Source organism: Lepidochelys kempii, chromosome 6 (genome assembly GCF_965140265.1).
Source record: "Lepidochelys kempii isolate rLepKem1 chromosome 6, rLepKem1.hap2, whole genome shotgun sequence".
NCBI classification, from domain to species: domain Eukaryota; kingdom Metazoa; phylum Chordata; order Testudines; family Cheloniidae; genus Lepidochelys; species Lepidochelys kempii.
Window position 1 is genome coordinate 38,128,275 of NC_133261.1, and position 20,609 is coordinate 38,148,883.

Sequence of the window (20,609 nt, forward strand, 5' to 3'; positions counted from 1 at the left end):
AAAGTTTGTTTTGTAGAACAATAGTTGTACAATGTTTTCAAATATTTCCCTTGCATCTAGTTCCTATAGTGATCTAAGACCTGGGAAAATTTGTAATTAATCACAGCCAAGCAAATTAATGATGTTACTAGACTTAAATCTGAATTTCTTTGTGTGTTGATTTAGATTGACTATTTTGTACTGTCAAGTGTATTCTAGAATGAACAGTTACTGAACAACTAATTGACAAGTTCTTAATATTGATTCTACATGCTAGAATTGCTTGTATTTCAGTAGATGCATGCAAGTTATAGCACACTTGGAACTACTGCCACCAGGTGTATAAAAATGATTGTATTTGATCCATTGTATTTCTGAATCAGTCCTATAGATTAATGGTTCAGCTCCTGAATAAACTGACCAATTTGCAAATATTTATTAACTGTTTTGATTAGGATTTGATTTATGCACTGGTTTCTCCTGAGGGTAGTTCTTTCTGAACTCCTAAGTTTGATACTAAAAGCTGCTTATTTCATAGATGGCAAGGCTATTTTCTTTTTCACTGTAGTATGATAGATTATTTGAAGCAATATATATATAGAAGAAAACTTACTGAACTAGTTCACAAAATCTTTGATTACATATAAATGTGTCTGATGTTTTATTCTTACAGACTCCTTTGGATCAAACCAGTGATAAATCTATTCTTGATGCTGGTTTTGAAGTAGGGAAGAAAAATTTTCTACATTTGACAGATAAAGATGGTGAACAGCCTCATATAGTGTCGGTAAGCCAAAATAGATATATTCACCACGTTTATATTCCTTTCAAGCTTTACCAGAGAGAAAATGTGTCTGCCTTACCCTTATGACAGTATTACATTATAGTTCTTTTTCTAGTCCTGTATGTCATACTAAGTCTCTCTCAAAAAAAACTTGTATTACCTGTTTGTGTATTAGAAGTAAAAATACCAGTGATGAAAAAATAGTATTAGTTATTTTCTGTTACTGCTTGATAAGCTTTGTTTATATAAAGACGGTTCTTAACAGAATGGACTTAATAGTATCCCACCCAAGTGTAAGATAGTTCTGCATACTACATAGGATCTTTAGCAGCAAAGGTGTAGCTACGTCAGTTTTGTAGGCTTGCATTTTTATTTATTTATTTTTAAAAAATCAGATCAAACACAATAAAGGTTTTTACAATAAATTGTGGACTGCCACAAAAATATTTGAAAGTTCCTGCTGAGTGAATTTTAGAATTCAAGGAAGTGAAAATAGCAATGGTTTATGTGAGCCAGGCATTGGGTAGGCTAGCTACACAAAAGATTTAATATGCTGCTCTGTCAGCATTTCCTCATCCTGACCTGCTGAGGCTTTCTTGAGCAAAATGTCTTTTATGCCAAATTGGTTTTATAGTATGAACAGATATGGTCAGGATACGACCCTCAAGCTCACTCTTTTGTGACCAAAGTCAGAATTTGAATCCAGACTGGACAGTTTCCGTTTTGGAGGGAAATGGGATGGTGGAGTGTCCAGCAAATTACTGCTGGCTCTTAAATTGTTTTTGTGTTTAAGTATACATGTGCCCAAAACGTTGGATTGGTGCATTTAAAAAACAGGAATAAAAACTGTATGAAGATTTGATTAAACTAAAGGGTTACCAACAGCTACATATAATAACTTCCATTGATTTGAGTTTAACAGTTAAACCACAGAAATGAAATGTGACTTAAATCACCACCACACAGACAGTTAAGAGCTCTTACTGGAATTGTCATCCTTATTCCACCTTGAGCCTATGTTATGGCGGGGAATCTCTGAATAGGGAGAACTGGTAGCAAACACCTATATTTACGTTGCCTGATGCTGTCTACTACACACGATTCTTGCAGACCTATTTTTTCAGAAACTCTGATGTCTCAGTTGTTTCTAACTAGCTTTTGAAATTCAGCAAGGGGAAAGACCTCTGGCTAGGGACTTTTTTCACATAAAATTTAGTTTTGTTTTTGTTGAGACAAATTGTTATAAGTAACTATTTCCCTACTGTCATTTGTGTTCATCAGGAAAGTTTCTGGCAGTATGTTAGAATAAAAAAACTTAACTCTAGTCTGGGGGCTCCACACATGGAACAGGAGCCAGTCTCAAAGCTCCCAGGGTAGAAGTGTTTGCTACGGTACTACTGGTTCAGGGTTCAAATGATGTATGTATGATAAGGGGATTGTTACAGTTGTGCATAATAGAATTTGTTTTAGCTCTTCCCTAAAAAAAAAACCAAAATAACAAAATCCGCATATCTAACCCTGGCAATTGCATTCAGAAATGTAGTAACACTTCTTTTGTTTTGAAAAACTACTCTAGTTGGCAAAATCAAATACTTGAATGTTAGGAAATGCCTGATTTATGATTGCCTGTGCAACCTTAATTTTTTCCCCCTTGTATGCGTATGCTTTACAATAATCTTTAATTACAAAGTCGTATACTGTTGTTTCCACAGGACACTTGCATCAGTCAGTGTACAGGATGGACTCACAAGGGGACAGAACTAAGGTTACAAGGGCAACTGTAAATCAGGCATTTCATAAAGTTTGAGTGTTTGACTTTACAACCTAACTGATCTTTTAACATAGGCTCTTTTGTATGAGATATATATTAGTGGAGTTTTAACTTATTTTGTAAAAGTTAATTGGGTTAAGTAAATGAATTTTTACATAAAAATCAATGTATTCATATTTTAGGAATCAGGTATGACAGATGATGGTAATCAAGAGAGGTTTATAGGCCCTCTACCAAGAGAAGGCTCTGTTGGTTGTACCAATGATTATGTCTGTCAAAACTACTCATACTCTTCTATCCTGAGTAAATCAGAGACAGGTATGGTGTTTTGTCCCACTTCGTTTTAACCTGTTTAATAAAGTGTTAATTATTTTAAAATAATATTAACTCTTCTTAAGTAAGCAGGATCTTAATTTATTTTGAAGAAGAGCCATTTATTTTAAACGCATTAAAATGTTAGAATATTTTTTTTATCTACTGTTGATAGTTCTTACCGGAACTGTCTTTGGGAAAGGGACAAAAGTATCCCCTTCTTGGTCTATAGTAGGATTGCAATGTGTGTGAAGAAATGTTCCTTCAAAAGCAGGTTTTTTTAGTGGGTGGTTGGGGAGGGGATTGCTTGGTGCCAGTGTGCTTTTAAAGTTTTAATCCACAACTACTCTTGAATTTCTTGTTGTTCCCAACACTCCACCTTCCCTAGACCCCAATTTATAATTTGGTTTTGACAGTACTGTTTGTGGGATTATAGTACATCTGTTCCCTCTTTCTCATGCATTTGTGTGTTCAGCTGGTAGTGTAAATCATGCTGTAAATGCAAATGGTAATCATATGTTGTCCTTTTGTAGGCTATATTTGAAACTTTTCTTGACTTGTGACTTCACTGAGATCAGTGGTGTGAGAAAAGTTGCAGTAAACAGACCTTCTTTTCTCATTAGTAGTTGGAATTTAGGACTGTTGTTGACCTCTGGTGTTGAATAACACTGATAGGATGTAAACATTCATGTGCTAACTGATGTCAGATGTCTCTTTATCCAAATACAGTTGTGGTAGCTAAATCTACAGTAAGAGAACAAATACAATATAAAACATATATCCCAATTTTGAACTCCTTTCACACAAACTCCTGTTCGTTGCAAAGGGTGGTTGCCTTTTGTATTATGAGAAGGGAACTGTACCCGAGTATTCTTTTTCACTTAAAGCTGCAGAATACAGAATTAAATGTCACAAAAGCAAATGTCCAAATTCATTTCTATGTCACTGTATGTAGCAATATATTGAATTTTTACTTTGTCCCATATATGTTGCATGGTTTGGACAGAACTGGCCTTAATGCCACTTCAGATGGTTTTTAATTTAGGTAAATGTTTCACTCCCCATCTCCCTTGAAACTAATTAAACTTGTTACTGAATTTAGTAGTAGTTTGTAGCTATTTTTTATGCGGTGGGAGAGAGAGGAGACGAGTAACTTTTAACATCTTAGGGAGAGGCAGTAAAGGCTATTGATTTGTTATTAATCAGCACAAAGTGCTTTTCAGATGATGGCTTAGGGCAGGGGTGGCCAACCTTTGGCTCTGGAGCCACATGCAGCCCTCCAGAGGTTAATATGCGGCTCCTTGTATAGGCACCAACTTGGGGGCCGGAGCCACAGGCAACTTTCTAGTGTGCTGGGGGGGATGCTCGCTGCTCAACCCCTGGCTCTGCCATGGGCCCTGCCCCCACTTCGCCCCTTCCTCCAAGGCCCTGTCCCTTCCCGCCCCCTCCCTCGAGTCTGCCATACCCTTGCTCCTCCCACTCCCCCTCAGAACCTCCTGCACACTGTGGGAGGCACGGGGAGGGAGTAGGAGGTGCTGATCAGTTGGGCTGCCAGCAGGTGTCAGGGGGGAGCTGATGTGGGCTGCTGACATATTACTGTGACTCTTTGGCAATGTACATTGGTAAATTCTGGCTCCTTCTCAGGCGCAGGTTGGCCACCCCTAGCTTAGGGAGTGATTACTACAGTTAAAGTTGCTATTTTGCTTTTAATTACACCAAATTGTGGACTGTTTTCAGTCTCCAGTGTAAATTACCTTCTTGATGGAAATCATTTAAAAAAAATATTAGGTTATAGCGTCACGTGTGCCCACGTAAGTAGTACCTAGTAAACCTTGAACATTTAGTTTTAATATTAATGAATGATCTTTTACAATATTACTAAAATATACTCATGTGGTTCAAGGAAAATTTGAGAAGTTGAATGCCAAATGATTTTTTTACTGTACATCTTTAATACTGTCCCAGATTGAGCAATAATTAGCACAACAGTTCTTGTCATGTCTTCACTTTTTAATGGTGAAAAATGTGGTGTTTAATGACTGTACCTGCATGTGGTGGTGGTAATGTTGCTTTTATAATCATTCTTTCTTGTCAGTTACATATTAGTTTTCTTCTGACAGGTGTGGAAACTGTTCTGTGTTTCCAACCCAAACTCTTATTTATATATTTTTTAGGCTATGTGGGATTAGTAAATCAAGCAATGACTTGCTATTTGAACAGCCTATTGCAAACACTTTTCATGACTCCTGAATTTAGAAATGCATTATACAAGTAAGTATTTGTTTTATATAAACAAGATAGTATCATTAATATTGACATCTTAGAAAACTAATGTAATAGACTTCTATCCCGCCATAGATATGCAGGCATGGCATGTTAATTTCTTTCATGTTATCTCTCCTGTATGGAAATGCAAATGCATCTAAACTGCAGTGGCTATTTTGGGTGTGCAGGCAGTGCAGTTGTTTCCAAGGTGGGTAGACATAAGGAACAGGGGTTGTGAGGAGAACAAGGAAGGAACTTGCCTCAAGAACAAACTTTTCTCCTTTTTTTTTTGTATTCTAGATCAGGTTCAGTTACTTGGCTACCTAGAGTTTTAACCATGAGGTGAACCTACAGCTGTTCTCTGTTGGCACTTGTTGTACTCTCCCTATGCACGTAAAGCCAACAACACATTTTTTTAAGTTGCATCTACGATCACCTTATTTCCAAATAAAACCCCTTGCTCTTTTAAGTAGTGACTTTTGTGTGCCCAGGAGGAATCTTTCTTGGCAACTGGCCTATAACTGTGGAACATGGCTCAAGAAGAAATCGGAGTGACCAAGAACCTCTACATCTTCAAGTCAAAATTAAAATAAAAAGTCTTCAGCTTCCCTCCAATAACTTGAGCAAAATCACATTCACCCCAAATCAAGAACAAACACCCCAATCAAACCCAATAAGAACAAACACCCCAATCAAACCCAATAAGCCCTAAAATTCTGAGGAAATGAGGGCAACACAGGGATCTTCTTGTCACTTTAATTTGTAAAGTGTTTGAATACCACGATGATGGCTGCAGTATAAGATCCTATATAGATAATGCTTAAACATTTTTGCCATTAAAGGACACTTAAGATGTTTCTTTGTCATGGGTAATTTTGATGTAAGCATCCATCTGTGACACAGTAAAATTTGTTTTATGATCATGCTTTCCCTCCTAAATGGAATGAATGGTTTCTTTGCATGGGATTATTTGATCTTCTCTGGCACATTATGTACCACAAGGTGAGCCATGGGCTAGGATGGTTCTCTGCTGTGGTTAATGGACATCAGTGGTACAATACAATTTCCCCAAATGTAGATGGGGAAAAACCTGTTAGATAACAATGGTAGACCTTGTCTAAAGGTCTAGTACACCTATAGCCAAATCAGGCATGCTTAAGTCTGTCTAGTTTTTCCTGTAGGGTAGATGAGTATAAGCATAAAAGTACATAGGATTAAGATGATAAAGTTGTCATTCATCTGCTCTTTGCAAAATGGGTTTTTAGCTTTCTTCTAATCCTGTATATATCTTCATTTATTTTGAAATATTTTTAAAACATTGAAATTATCAATATTTTATAACATCCAAATGCCTAATAGTGAATGTTAAAATCTTTTAAAAAGAATGTATAAACATTTTACAATCGTTATTCATAATGGAGGCTTTTTAAAAAATGGCCTGAGTACCATAAAGTTAAATCTGCACTTCATTTGGCTTGAAACAGTTTCAAAAACTGAAACACTTGTACATTTAAAAAGAATAAATATGTAAAAGATGGACTAGTGCATGTCCCTTGCACATTTCAGATCAAAAGTAACTGCAGCCATATTTAGTTTAGTATTAAAAAACAATCATGATAGTGTTGTCACAGAGGAGAGATTATTCAGCAAATGTGCAGAAGTTGTTGTAAAGCAGAGATATGCACGTTATAATTTGAGTATATGCTATATCTGATGAGCTTTGCAAGTTTAAACTAAGATAGAACTATAGCTTTTGACCTATGAATATCGAGGTGCATTGCTTACGAACTGTGTGGCAAAGATTTCCAACAAAGCTGACACATCCAAAGAATCCTAGAAATGCAGGACTGGAAAGTCATCAAGGTCCATTCCATTCCACTCCCCTCCCCCACCCACCTCAAATCCATTGAGGTCATCAGTCCATCCCCCTGTGCTGAGGCAGGATCAAGTATACCTAGACCACCCTGATGGTGTTTGTCTAACCTGTCTTAAAAGCCTCCACAGTCATTGATTTTACAACCTCCCTTAGTAATCTGTTTAAGTACTTAACTATCCTTATAGTTCAAAAATTTGTCCAATATCTAACATCTGTCTTGCTGCAAATTAGGCCTATTACTTCCTTTCCTACCTTCAGTTGACATTGAGAGCAAACAATCACCATCCTTTTTATTACAGCCCTTAACATATCCATTTCTGCACTACTATTGCCCAACCAGTTATTCCCCATTTTTTATTTGTGCATTTGATTTTTTCCTTCCTGAATGTATTGCACTTGTTTTTAATTAATTTCATCATGTAGATTTCAGGTCAGTTCTCCAATTAATCAAGGTCATTTTGAATTCTAATCCTGTCCTCCAGAGTGCTTGCAACACCTCCCAACTTGGTGTTATCTGCAGATTTTATAAGCATACTCGTCACTCTAATGTCCAAGTGCATAGTTATAGACCTGTGCAGGACCCACTAGATATATCCTCCTAGTCTGACAGCAATCCGCTAATAACTACTCTTTGAGTATGGTTTTTCATCCAGTTGTCCACCCACTTCATAATTTCCTTTTGACTACACTTTCATGGTTTGCTTTCAAGAAGATCATGTGGGACTGTCAAAAACTTTACTAAAATGAAGATAAATCATATCTACTGCTTCCCCCATCTAGGCCAGTAACCCTGTCAAAGGAGGAAATTATGTTGTTTTTTCATAATTTGTTCTTGAAAATCCATGTTGGCTATTACTTTATCGCCCTGTTATCATCTAGGTGCTTACAGATCGATTGTAATCATCTAGCTTTTTAAAAAAACAACCACCCAACCCTTATGTTGAATATTATCTATAAAAGTTGTACGCCTAAGTGTTGCTTGTGTCCATAATAGCAGCAATTAAATCAGAGATTCTGAAGTGATTGACACTATTTTGGCACAGTTGTAAACTGTGGTTAGGTTTTTTGACTGCTGAGTGTGATTTATGAAACCTGGAGAAAATTTTGATTCTCATTAAGCTAAGTCAAACAGAGTTAACTCCTACAATTTAGCAAACATTTAAGGGCAATATAATTTCTCCAAACTTAAATGCTATTTTGTGAAATAAATTGCTTTAGAAGTATTACTCAAATATTTTATTTGTTAATAGATGGGAATTTGAAGAATCTGAAGAAGATGCAGTGATGAGCATCCCTTACCAGCTTCAAAGACTGTTTGTTTTATTGCAGACCAGCAAAAAGAGAGCAATTGAAACAACAGATGTTACACGGAGCTTTGGATGGGATAGTAGTGAGGGTAATGTTTGATGCTGGATTTTATTATGTGGAAAAAAATTTAGAATAATTTTAATAGCTGTTGTTTTCTGGCTAGTGCTTATTCCAAGGACACACATAAGGGCACTAAACTGATGGTGGTGGTGTAAAAAGACATCTGTTCATACAATTTTAAAGAAGAACCTAAAACCAAGTTCCAATAGAGTAGTTTAAATGGACACTTCGATTCTAAAACTGCTTTTTGTTTTGTAGTGTGAGGCCAATGAATGAAAATTCATCTTAGATTTCTTGAATTTTTATGGTCAGAATCCACAGAGTGAATTCAAACTTTTTAAATAAGTATTTGAGATCATTGGAAAGATAATTTCTAGCTGCTTTAAAAAAAAAGATTGGGGGGGGAATCAAACTTAAAACTACATAAAAATGAAAAATGAGAAGCTTCTAAGCAAAACTGTAACGTTAAGTATCTATTTCTGGCAAAAATCTTTAAGCTGGAATTAAAGTTGTAAATATCAGTTGTTTAAAGGAAAACCCCTATAAAAGATGATGTAGCTGTCTCAGAAAACAAAAATCAACCTAGAAATGCAAAGGTTAAACTTAAACAGAAAATAATACAGAAAATTCCAAAGACATTAAATTTGGGGATGCACAGTTGGTCACTTGGACAATGTAATTTTGCCCTATGCCCTGCTGATCCTTTGCACTTTGCACTTGCCCTGCCATGATATGAGACTTTATATGCCTTAAACTTTCTGGGGGAAAAACCTAGGTGGATTTGTTTTAGTTTTGGGGAAGTGTGGGTGAGGTGTGTCAGAATCAGGTTTATAATGGAAGACTATCTTAAACTGTAACTGTGCAGACAAGCACCTCCATATTGTTTACATGTATATTCATACTTGTATGAGCATATGCTCAAAACTTACACAAGATGTATGCTAATTTTCCTCATTTTATGATTTTAGAATAACTTAAGCCCTACAGGGGAAGTTTTTACAGTAATCATATTTTAGGCATAGAACTTTGACAGTACCCTCAAAACTAAATGATTTATTTTAATATATATAATCTATAACTGTGCTATTGAAAATATTAGAGGGCTGTGACTTCTTTTTTCTTGTTTTCACTGAATGAGATTAATTTTACTTTATACTAGCATGGCAGCAGCATGATGTACAGGAGCTTTGTAGAGTCATGTTTGATGCTTTGGAACAGAAGTGGAAGCAAACAGAGCAGGTAATCTACCATAAAACTTCATCTTTCAGGGAAAGAATGTTGGAGGAATGTTTAACTGTCTTCTAAATGTAGTCACGTGTTAACTGTTTTGCAAGACAATTGAAAAGCTGCCACTGTCTTTTGTCTGAGGCAGTGGTTGACTTACAGGATGCTTGTGTGATTTATTTTTTTAGATTGATTTACAGATTTTATTCTTTTAATTAAAGTTGTGTGTGTAAAGGTCTAAGTCCTGGTCACAGTGAGCTGGATCCTCAGTGTTGATGTGCACTGCAGAAGGCCAGCATAACTGGCCAATTGAGGGTTTCCCCACCATGGAGGAAATTCCTAGGTATCCCTTAGCCAGCATAGATGGCTCTATGCAGCTTCCCTTTCCCTGCTCTAGATAAAACTGGAATGGCCATGGTCAGAGCACTGCTGCATACTATGGATATCCAATGGTGTACTCGTCCCTTCAAGGCAATCATCAGTAGGGAATTGCAAATGATTCCTTTGTAGTACCTTCCCCTGACCAGCCAACAGCATTTTTTGAACACAGATAAGGACTGAAATAATATAATCGTGATTAAGTAATAAGAAATAATGTTATAAAATGTTTACTTTAGAGCACAGCATTATATGTAGAAAGCAGGAACCACCATGATAAGAGTGCTCTAAAGTAAACATAAAGTAGAAAAGGGGAACTATCAGGACATTTTATTGCCCAGTAGCATTTGTGATTATAAAATGTATATTTTTCACATGTTTAATATATAACTGCAATCTCTCCCTCTTCAATTAAGTGTAAGGAAAAAGGGATGTCAGTGTAAAACTAAAGAAAGGAAATACTTTGTTTTAACCTTTTTTAGATGTTTCAGACTATGCCAAAATAAATCTCTCCATTTGTTTTAGGCTGATCTCATAAATCAACTGTATCAAGGCAAACTGAAGGACTATGTAAGATGTCTAGAATGTGGCTATGAGGGCTGGAGAATTGACACTTACCTGGATATTCCATTGGTCATCAGACCTTATGGCTCCAACCAGGCATTTGCTAGCGTGGTGTGTACTCTTATGCTGACAGCTAGTACATCCATACACACATAGAATACATAATGCGACAGTGGTATAATTTCTTACATGGTAAGTATCATCCTAGATACTCCATCTTGGGGTGTTCGTCTTTGTGCAGTGAACCAGCTAGCAAGTTCTAGAAGATTTTTTTAACCCTTCAATGAGTCCTACTGGTGCATGTATAAGGGGAGGGGAAATGCAACTATTCTGCCTTGAGGTTACAATAATTCATTTTCTTTCTGATAGACTTTTAAGTGTTTGCCCTAGGTATCTCTTGTGAAATCACTGACGTTCTTTTGATTGGCTGGGTTTTTTTATTAGCACTTCTGTTAGATTTTGTTAGCTCTGTTGGAAGGTTTAGTGAAAGAACAGGGCAGCTACCTAGTGAATTTTGGTTTCTAGTTTAATGTCTCTGTGTTGGTTTTTATAATTTAAGAGTTTAAAAATAACACATCCTTTATTCATTTGGCAAGGATTCTGTAATTCTAATGATAAAAATTCCATTATGACTCTATTTTCTTAATACCTTTGCACCAGCATTAGTGATGTTGGCAAATGTATAAAATGTAGGGAATAATTTTTAATGACCTGCTTTCCACAAGAAAAGTAATTTGCATACTGTTTCATACCACTGTTGTGGTTTTAAAAATAAATACTTGATGGAATTATTAAAAATAATGGGAGATAAGTCAAAGAATTCAGAATTAAATATTTTAAAGCAAGGCAAATATTGGGGTTATAAACTGCTTTATATTTTATTATTTATTAAATTTCTTTTTAAATGTTAATGTTCTCCGTTGTATTTAGTGAGTTGGCACTGTTGTAAAACGTTAGCAGTTCTTTTGTTAAGAAATTGAAAGAATTATTTTATCTCCAGGTTAGCTACAGTTACATAGCTTCAGTTACATAGGGCACTTGATATTTTAAAGCTTTGGATACCAATCTTCAAGGTAATAACAAGGATAAGAGACATTCATCATATAACTTTAAAAAAAGGGTGGGAGTAAAGAAAATTTTCTGAGTGCCTCTCAGCATTTTTCCAAATTTTATGGAACTTCTTACACCAACTGGAGGTTCATTTGAAATTGCAGTTTCAAGCTGTTGCAGACATTGGTGTGCTAAATGGGTTTCTCTTTCATTGTTTTCAAACTGTATTTCAGGAAAATTTCAATAATACAACAAACAAGGAAGTTTGCTTTTTTTGCTTTTTTTATTGATATAGTGAATAGAGACTTTCTATATACATATTCTTCATATATACATATTCTTTTTGCGTATATTCTATTTAGAAAGTCTAAGTCCTTGTGTGTTTATATATTTATATTTTTGTGTATACACAATTTTTAATAATTCCATTAATCACTGACTACTCTTTTGAGTGGTGTGCTGATGTCTCAAATTATTCTGGAATTATTTTCTTTGATAGGGAAGAAGTCTGCTACAGAATACTAAATATATGTATAAAAAAACAAGTATACAGGAAGCTTCAACACTTAAGTACTTAATGATAAATATTCAGATTAGTTTAAATTACAGTTGATATTTCACAGCATTTGCTGAATATCAGTATCAATTATGCTATGAGACAAACTAGTTTTAAGCTTTTGTGTTGAGGTAGTTACATGGTTGCAGTTTGTGTTTACGCTCCATTTATTTGAGCTATTTTATAATTATGCGTACTTTTGACTATGCAGTTGATTCTCCACCCTGTATTTGTCTTGTCTGTAGCAGATGTTTTAGCTTTGTAGTCTTCAACAGTGGGGAGATATGGAGGATACTGGCTTTTGGAGAAAGGAAAAATCGCCTGTTTCTAAATGGAATTCTCTGAAGGTAGTATCCTCCATTGATCCACAGATGATGATGGTTCAGTAGGTTTAGGTAAAAGGCAATGAGAGAGAGAGAAAGGTTCACACATGCGCTAATAGGGCTTGTGGAAGGGAATGTAAAACTTTTTAGACCTTGCTAGTCAGCTCCTGAGGGAACTTGCAGCAGGCGACACTACCCAAGATAGGGGATCTAAGGAGGATACTACCTTCAAAGAACTCTAGTTAGAGGTAAGTGATTTTCCATTACTTTTGAAAGAGAGACAATGGATGTACAAGATATAAATAAAGTTATTATATAGTATGTCAAGTAAAGTTTATTATGCCACTGTTTGCTATAGTATACTGCATAAAAGGTTTAAACGGGAAATTTCGTGTGTTAAATTTTTGTGAAATAGAATATTGGAGAACTTCCAAGAATTGCAAATAATTACACTTCCTTTTTGCCTTCTTTTCTAATCAAAATAGAATTTAAAACTATATTCAATTTGATATTGTTTTAAGGTTTGCAGTTTGAAGAAACCTTATTTACTTTTCTGATTTTATTTTTTCTTTGATTCATTTCATGTAGTATAGCTTTACATTATTAATGCGTGTCCAGGAGACTAGGGTTTTGTTAGCATACGCTCCAAGGCTATGTAAATCAGGTTAATAACTTTGCTTTGTTCAAGGGCTTAATTTTAGAAAAAGCATATACATATAATTTATAAGGAATTTACATAGATCAGAGACCTCAGTAACTAGTTGTGTTGCACTATAGGCCTGATGGTTATCTGGCTTGTGATTTAGATCCTACAGAAAATTAGACTGACAATGGAAAACATAAAGTCACCTATATTAGAATATTCAAGTTTAGAAGTGTATTTTCTGTTGATGCAAATGACTATATGGACAACAGCACCAGATAGTGAATTTATCTGGCTATCTGTAGAACAGTATAGAACTGTGTTTCTCAACCTGGGGGTTGCAGGATGGGTTTAGGGGGGGGTCACAAGCAGGGCTGGCGTTAAGGGATAGGAAGCAGGGCAGTTGCCTGGGGCCCCATGCCATAGGAGTCCCCCGCAAGCTAATTTACATGTTTCAGCCCTGAAGCCTCCTGCTTAAAGTAGGGGGTCAGAATTTTTTGTAATGGGGGTGTGTGTCGCACTTGTTTTAAGTCTAAAGGGGGTTGCCAGTACAAAAAGGTTGAGAAACACTGGTATAGAGGAGCCAAAAGATGATTTGTTATTGAGGCTGAACTATTGTCTCCGCCCTAGCGGTGGCACACTTGGAGTAGGGCATTAGATAAAGATTCTCCATACTGCTTTCCCAGCAGACCTAGTCCTGATAAGTATTGAGCATCCTTTGATTTTAGTGGGAGTTGTAGGTGTTGAGCACTCTTGGATCTTGACTGCTCTTCAGAGACTGCAAACAAGTATGTTGTGAAGTTGGCATCTGTCTAAAGAAGATGCATTCAGACCATCTCATTTTATATAAACGTAAACAGCTATCCAGTTTTAATGACGTTGCCATTACTGACCTGGCTTGGATTTTAAGCAATGATCTGTAAATAAAAGGATAAGTATCCCAATACCCATCCTCTGAGCTTTCCAGTTTGCTTTCCTTTCTATCTCAGGCAATGATGAGATTGGACTATTTATTACAATATGTTAATGTGTGAAGTACTATGATATTCAGCACCATAAAAGAACAAACAGTGATAGCTTGGGATAAAATAGACTACTTGAAAACTTTAAAATATTTTGGTTTTCTTGATGTATTAACTTACGGTGTATATGGTATCAATTTTTTTAATGTTTAAAATGTGTAATAGCTATCAGGCTAGATAATATTTCCTCATGGATAAATTGTCTTACTCTAAAAAGTATAGTTACTGAAAATAGGGGTCATATGATGCCACTCACGTGGTGAACCACACAGAACCAACATTGTACCAATAGTAAATTTTGTTGAGTAAGTGAATTATAACTGCATAAGAGAGGAGGAGTACTTGTGGCACCTTAGAGACTAACCAGTTTATTTGAGCATAAGCTTTCGTGAGCTGCAGCTCACTTCATCGGATACATGTAGCTCACGAAAGCTTATGCTCAAATAAATTGGTTAGTCTCTAAGGTGCCACAAGTACTCCTTTTTGCGAATACAGACTAACACGGCTGCTACTCTGAAACCTGCATAAGAGAGGAGACTGGTCAATACAATAATAATTGGAGTAGAGAATATTTATATTAAACATCAGAGGTAATTTTGATATAAAGACTACATAGTGGAAAATTGGAGGAGAGATGGAAAACCTTAGTATATTATACATACAGTACATCAATAGTGCTTACATATGATACAAGTTGGAAACATGATATAATAATATTGAAGTTATTCAATGATTTCAATAAACCGTAGGTCAAAGTGCATCTCACTGTTTATTCCTGTGGTAAGCAATGAAATCATTAACAAGAATACATTACCGTTCATGATATTTCATTCAACTTTTGGAGGTCCATAGGAGCATCACCTGTTTTCTCCATAACATAAATATATTCTAGTATGGTTCCTTGTTGACTTGCACATCATACCGAGTCTACATAAACTTTACATAACCACTTATGTCCATCATTCACACATCATATGTTTGTTGTTGAATGAATTGCAACATTTTTTTTTATATTGTGAATATATTTTTATAGAGACTGTTGCTTGTCTTCTATGTAACAAACAGCAATTATTGGAATAAAATAATTAGTACCACAGAAAGATTTGTAGTAGCTTATGGAAAGATTTGGTAAGATTCCTGGCTGGCATTTATTCCATAAGCAGTACCTCCATAGGCCATGTTTTTGTTGTCTTCTAAGTTTGGTATTCAACATGCTGGCTGTTGACTTGTTTTGCTTTGATTTAATTTGTTCTGAATTGTTAGCCAGTCCAAAAACCCCACTGTCAAAACACAGCAATCCCTTTTGGACTTACAGTTTATTTACCGCCTACTTATTTTTATCTGCTATATTTTTAATATAACTTCCTGCATTGAGTAAATCTCCCAATTTAACATTTTGTTGCCTTTAGATTAAAGGCATTCTGCAGTATTTAGAAAGTAAATATATAGACAGTTTACTTCAGGCTCACTGAAAAGTTGACATGTCTGAAGAGCCTTCCTGCTTCAGAGTTGTGATTCTATTAGGATTGTTTAGTTTTTTTCCTTTTTCTGTTTGGGTACAAAAACAGTGAAGGATGGTGATAACTAACTTTCTCTGTGCAATCTCTTTGTGAAATTTGGCACATCTCATTTGTGAGACGTGGTCTGGAGAACAGTCCTTTTGTAAAGAGTCTCTTCTGTTACAATAATAACAAAACTTTTGTTCATATGGAAAAAGCAGGGCTATAAACCTTTGTTTTGTTATTTGTTCTTAGTGCTTCCCTGAGTTCTCAGAAAAGAAATGGAGGGAGAAGGGATGAATTGGAGGCTTTTTGAAGACCTTCCCATATCCTTGATCTCCTCCCAAAATGGGATCCATCAAACAACATGATTTAGATAGTAATCTTATAAGCTCTGTACCAGCCATTTTGCAATTGGTGAGTCTATTCTGCCCAACTAAGCCCACTCTTATTTATTCGGACTTCAGGGAACAACTATGTTGCATCATGAGACAATGATTTTCAGGGCATCATTATGATTTTTATTTGATCCTCTTCTCTTTAAAGTAAACACCATCAGCATGCCAATGGTATTTCTGTTTGATTGCAGCTATCTGCAGGTGAGCAGATCGCTCCGGAGTATCATCTGTAGTTCATAAACCCAGTCTCTCAGCTTTCATGCTAACTGGGTAAAGATTTTAACCTTTAATAACTCTGGATAAGATTCTTCATTGAACTGCTTTAAAATTAATAAATTTTTTTTAAAGCAGATTTTGTTCTGACAGATTTATTTTCTGGTATGCATCAGTTATACACTCTTTAACATTTGTTGAAAAGAGGAGAAAAATTATCAGCTAATTGTTTTTTAACTTCCCAGCTATACTGAGAAGCTAAATGGAAATCACTATAACTTGTATTTAAAGGAGGATTAGAAACATTTCCCTTGTAGCTATTGGAGGTGACTCCTGACTATTTTTGGTTTACAACCACATATGTTTATGTGCTAATAAGTAGATTGTATCCCTGGAAGATGGCAGTTGTTTCTCATTGCACTGGGAGTAGAGATTCAGTGTTTATTTTAGATGGGAGAAAAAATGATTGACGTACTCTAAAGCAGCATTAGGGTCCCCTGGCAGATTGAGAGACAGTCATCTACAAAACGGACATTGAGGAGTTAGATAATTGGTCCCTTTCTTCTGTTTGTGCTTGGAATAATGTGACATGTGATGGGAGAAAGTATTGTCCCTGAAGGGAAAGAGCCATTTGTAAATTGTGAAGATAAGGATGTGGGGCTGATGGCTAACCAAAGCAAAGCAAGGAATAAGATCAATTATGCAACAACTGATTGAACAGAAGTGACTACATGTGATGTGCAAGATAACAGGGATATATTTCATTTTAGATTGTATGCAAAACCAGGACTTGATGGACTCCTCAAATGGCTGAATGAAATATAATTAATAGTAATGTATTGTCATTCATGATTTGACTGCTTACCCTGGGGCAGGGCAGAAAGGTTGGCCTTCACTTGGTGTTTCTTCTGACCTTTGTTTGTGTTTTTTGTATCGTCCTTCTAGACTTCTATAATTCATATTGCTCTTGAATGTGTGAATACTTCATATTGCAACCATTGTATTCTGTATTTGCAATCTAGGCATAAATATAATGTTCTAAATCACATACATAAAAGTAAACGTTCTTAAAAAGCAGATAACATCTTGTTTTATTAGGAAGAAGCGTTGCATGCGTTCATTCAGCCGGAGATCCTTGATGGCCCTAATCAGTATTTCTGCGAACGCTGCAAGAAGAAATGTGATGCAAGGAAGGTAAATACATACCATTTGTGTAACATTTCATTGGTTAGTGTTTATCTATATATGTAACATAATCTTGCCCATTGGATATTGTGTTTTTGTTTAGGGCCTGCGTTTTTTGCATTTTCCATATCTGCTGACTTTACAGTTGAAGAGGTTTGACTTTGATTACACCACTATGCACAGGATTAAACTTAATGATCGCATGACTTTTCCTGAGGAGCTAGACATGAGCACGTTCATTGATGTTGAAGATGAGGTAAAGACCAGTGTACAGTCTCTTTCTGAGAACCATCTTTCTCTAGCATCTCTTAAAATCTAGTGTCGTTAGCGCAGTGGTTTTCAGCCTGTGGTTCGTGGACCCCGAGGTGTTCTCAGACAATGTCTAAGATTTCCAGAGGTCTGCACTTCCATTCAAAAATGTTTAGGGGTCTACAAATGAAAAAGGGTTGAAAACCACTGCATTAGGGAAAACATCACGGCCAGCATTTTGAAAACGTATGCCTGTCAGGCTTCCTAAATGCTCAGTAAGGCATCAGAAAAAAGTTGCCTGATTTTTCAGAAGTGCTGAATACCAACAGCTCGCCTTGACTTCAGTGGAAATTACTGACTGGTCAACACTTCTGAAAATCAGACCACTGTTTTGGGTACTTTAATCAGGATTTAGGAACTTAGTGTTAAAAATCTCATTCCACGTTTCTTTGTTTCTGTTCAGGTTTGGAGTTTTAAATTAATTTACAAAAGGGGGCTTCTGGCAGTGCTCTACAGTGTTATGTAAGGTGCCTGGGTTTAATTTCCAGTGCTGATATATTTCTTCCTCCATCTTGTTAGATGCTGGGAACAGTGCACTCACATTGAGTGTAATTCATTCTCTGGAAAGTGCATGGTGTATTTCTAAACAATAAGAATTTGGTTTGGTGGTTATGAAAGCCACCTCCTCCTTACCTAGAAAGATGGTGGCTTTGATACATGGCCTTTGGGCTGGGAGAAATGTACAGCAAAGGGCCTCTTCAGTGGCACTTTTATGGGCATGTGACTACTATGTATCGTTGATGTTTCTCATAATATCCGTTCTCTTCTCACTTCACCCATATTTTTAAGCTGGATATAAGGTGCTTAAAGTAAACTTTAAAAGAGGATAGAGTTGTAATCTGTTTCATTGCACCCACTGTGAAGGACATCCAGCCTTAATTTTCACAAATAAAAAGGATAAAATGTTGCACATTGGAATCCTGAAATGCAAAACTAGGATTGCTTTGTGAGAACAATGACTTTGAGATCAAAAGACTGTTGCTGTCAGCTGGTAACATATGGGGAATAGCTAAAGACTTGCTAAATTCTACGAATTGGACTTGCCTTCTCTAGATGCAAACTTTCAGAAGAGGGTCCTTCAGTGAAAGGCTGAGCGCTCAGAAAATTTAAAAGCAGATTGTTCCTGCTTGCATATCTGGGTATATTTTCTTTTGGAGATATGGGTTTAGGTGGTATTGAAGTCACTGCCGGTTTTTATTACTGTTATCACTTTTAATTACGTTCCCTTTTTGAGGATTCGTAGGCATGCTTCACTGGAAAAACAAGCAAGACAAACTTTCCATCTATGTATTTTTTTTAAATTTTAAGTATTACAGAACTCTCAAGAACCTACATACTGTATCTTTGACTTCTGTTCAAGAAAAAGTAGCTCCATGGATGTAATCCTAAAATAGACGTGCCAGTGATATCTAGCTAATTTAATTTTAATATCAAAAGACAAATACATTTTGGGAGACTTTCTCCTGAAATCTATTGGAACATTGTTGGTACCCTTCATCAACATAACTTAGTTAGCAGTCAGGATAATCATAAAAAGTGTTTGTCTTCAAAACTTAACATCTTCCTCAGATTTGCCATATGCAAAATATAGATAATGCTATATCCTTCTTCACAGAGGATTATTTGTAAAACGCTTTGAAATTTGCAGGTGGAAGGTACAGTCTTCTATAGAATTGCACAGTCTTATTTATTTTGATAATTCATTGTTTCTTGTTACATGTATATGTATTATCATTTTTATCTACTTTATAAAATTAACATTTATGGTTTATTTTTAAGAAGTCTCCCCAAACTGAGAGTTGCACTGATAGTGGAGCAGAGAATGAAGGCAGCTGTCACAGTGATCAGATGAGCAATGATTTTTCTAATGATGATGGTGTTGATGAAGGAATCTGCCTTGAAAGCAGTAGTGGTGCTGAAAGGATTTCAAAAATTGGCATTGAAAAGGTACTCTTAAAACACAAACATGTGGGTACAGCTTTAGTATGTTGTCCAGATAAATGGTGTTTTAAAAACAGTCATATTTCTTTGCTCTTGTTCTAATATTTAAGCCTGCAGCGTTGCAAAAAACACAAAAGGCATGGGGAATTTCCCCATTCTGAGGGAATGCTCACCTGGCCAGAGCCTATGGATTTCCTGCTTCGTTCTGGCAGAAAGTTTTTATTTCTGGGAAGCACTTCCATGATGAGGTGGATTGTCAAATCCCTTCACACTATGCAAATGTCTTGCAATTTAAAAACAAAGGGCTAGAGAGTTTTGATCAGTCTTTGGCAGGTTCCACTCTGTGCAAGTCAGCACCTTCATACTGTTGGAGCAGAAAATGATTTTAGCTATTTTGTTCTGTCCCATATATTTCAGCATAAAATATGTTGTCGTATCCTGGGAGAATAAATTCTTGAAGAGGCTGTCTTCCACCTGTAGCATATAGGAGCTTGGAGCAGCCACCTATATGAATAGCCTAAAATGGCTGTCTAGTTTTCACCTGACTGTAAACATGTTTCTCATGGAGGCTTGTTTTAATAAAGTATCATTAAAACAAAGAGCTACTAAAATACTAGTTTTCCCCAGGCTTGCCCTTTGTTCACAGCATTATCTTGTGGAGCTACATGGACTCTTATATCTAGGGAAGTACCATTAATATTGAGTTTGACTGGAAGGGAATCAGAGATGCTTTGTCTGGTATCAAAAGCATAATAGTGGAAAACGCTGGCCTTTGTGATGTTTTGTGATCCATTAGGATGTTAGACCAAGACAGAGTGTGGAGGGTCAATATGTCTCTGAATTAATAGCTTTATTATGACTTTCTTTAATCTGTGACATGAATTTGAGGAAATTGAGATCTTGTGTCAAACCAGCTAAGATAGGTGAGTCAGGCCCATTAAGGGCTTGA

General features: G+C 36.0%; 1 protein-coding gene across 6 annotated transcripts in view; it reads left to right on the top strand.

The window, feature by feature from the left end:
* Positions 1–20,609, top strand: part of USP47 (ubiquitin specific peptidase 47) — a 94,675-nt gene that overhangs the window by 26,209 nt on the left and 47,857 nt on the right. For 5 of the 6 annotated variants that reach the window (XM_073347602.1, XM_073347600.1, XM_073347604.1 and 2 more), the window contains 9 exons: positions 653–766; positions 2,717–2,852; positions 5,021–5,117; positions 8,238–8,383; positions 9,515–9,594; positions 10,483–10,632; positions 17,324–17,419; positions 17,514–17,666; positions 19,499–19,666. In XM_073347602.1, coding sequence (XP_073203703.1) covers positions 653–766; positions 2,717–2,852; positions 5,021–5,117; positions 8,238–8,383; positions 9,515–9,594; positions 10,483–10,632; positions 17,324–17,419; positions 17,514–17,666; positions 19,499–19,666 — 1,140 coding nt within the window. Of the gene's footprint in view, positions 1–652; positions 767–2,716; positions 2,853–5,020; positions 5,118–8,237; positions 8,384–9,514; positions 9,595–10,482; positions 10,633–17,323; positions 17,420–17,513; positions 17,667–19,498; positions 19,667–20,609 lie in introns of those variants that run through there. The other variant, XM_073347606.1, reaches the window with a different exon arrangement.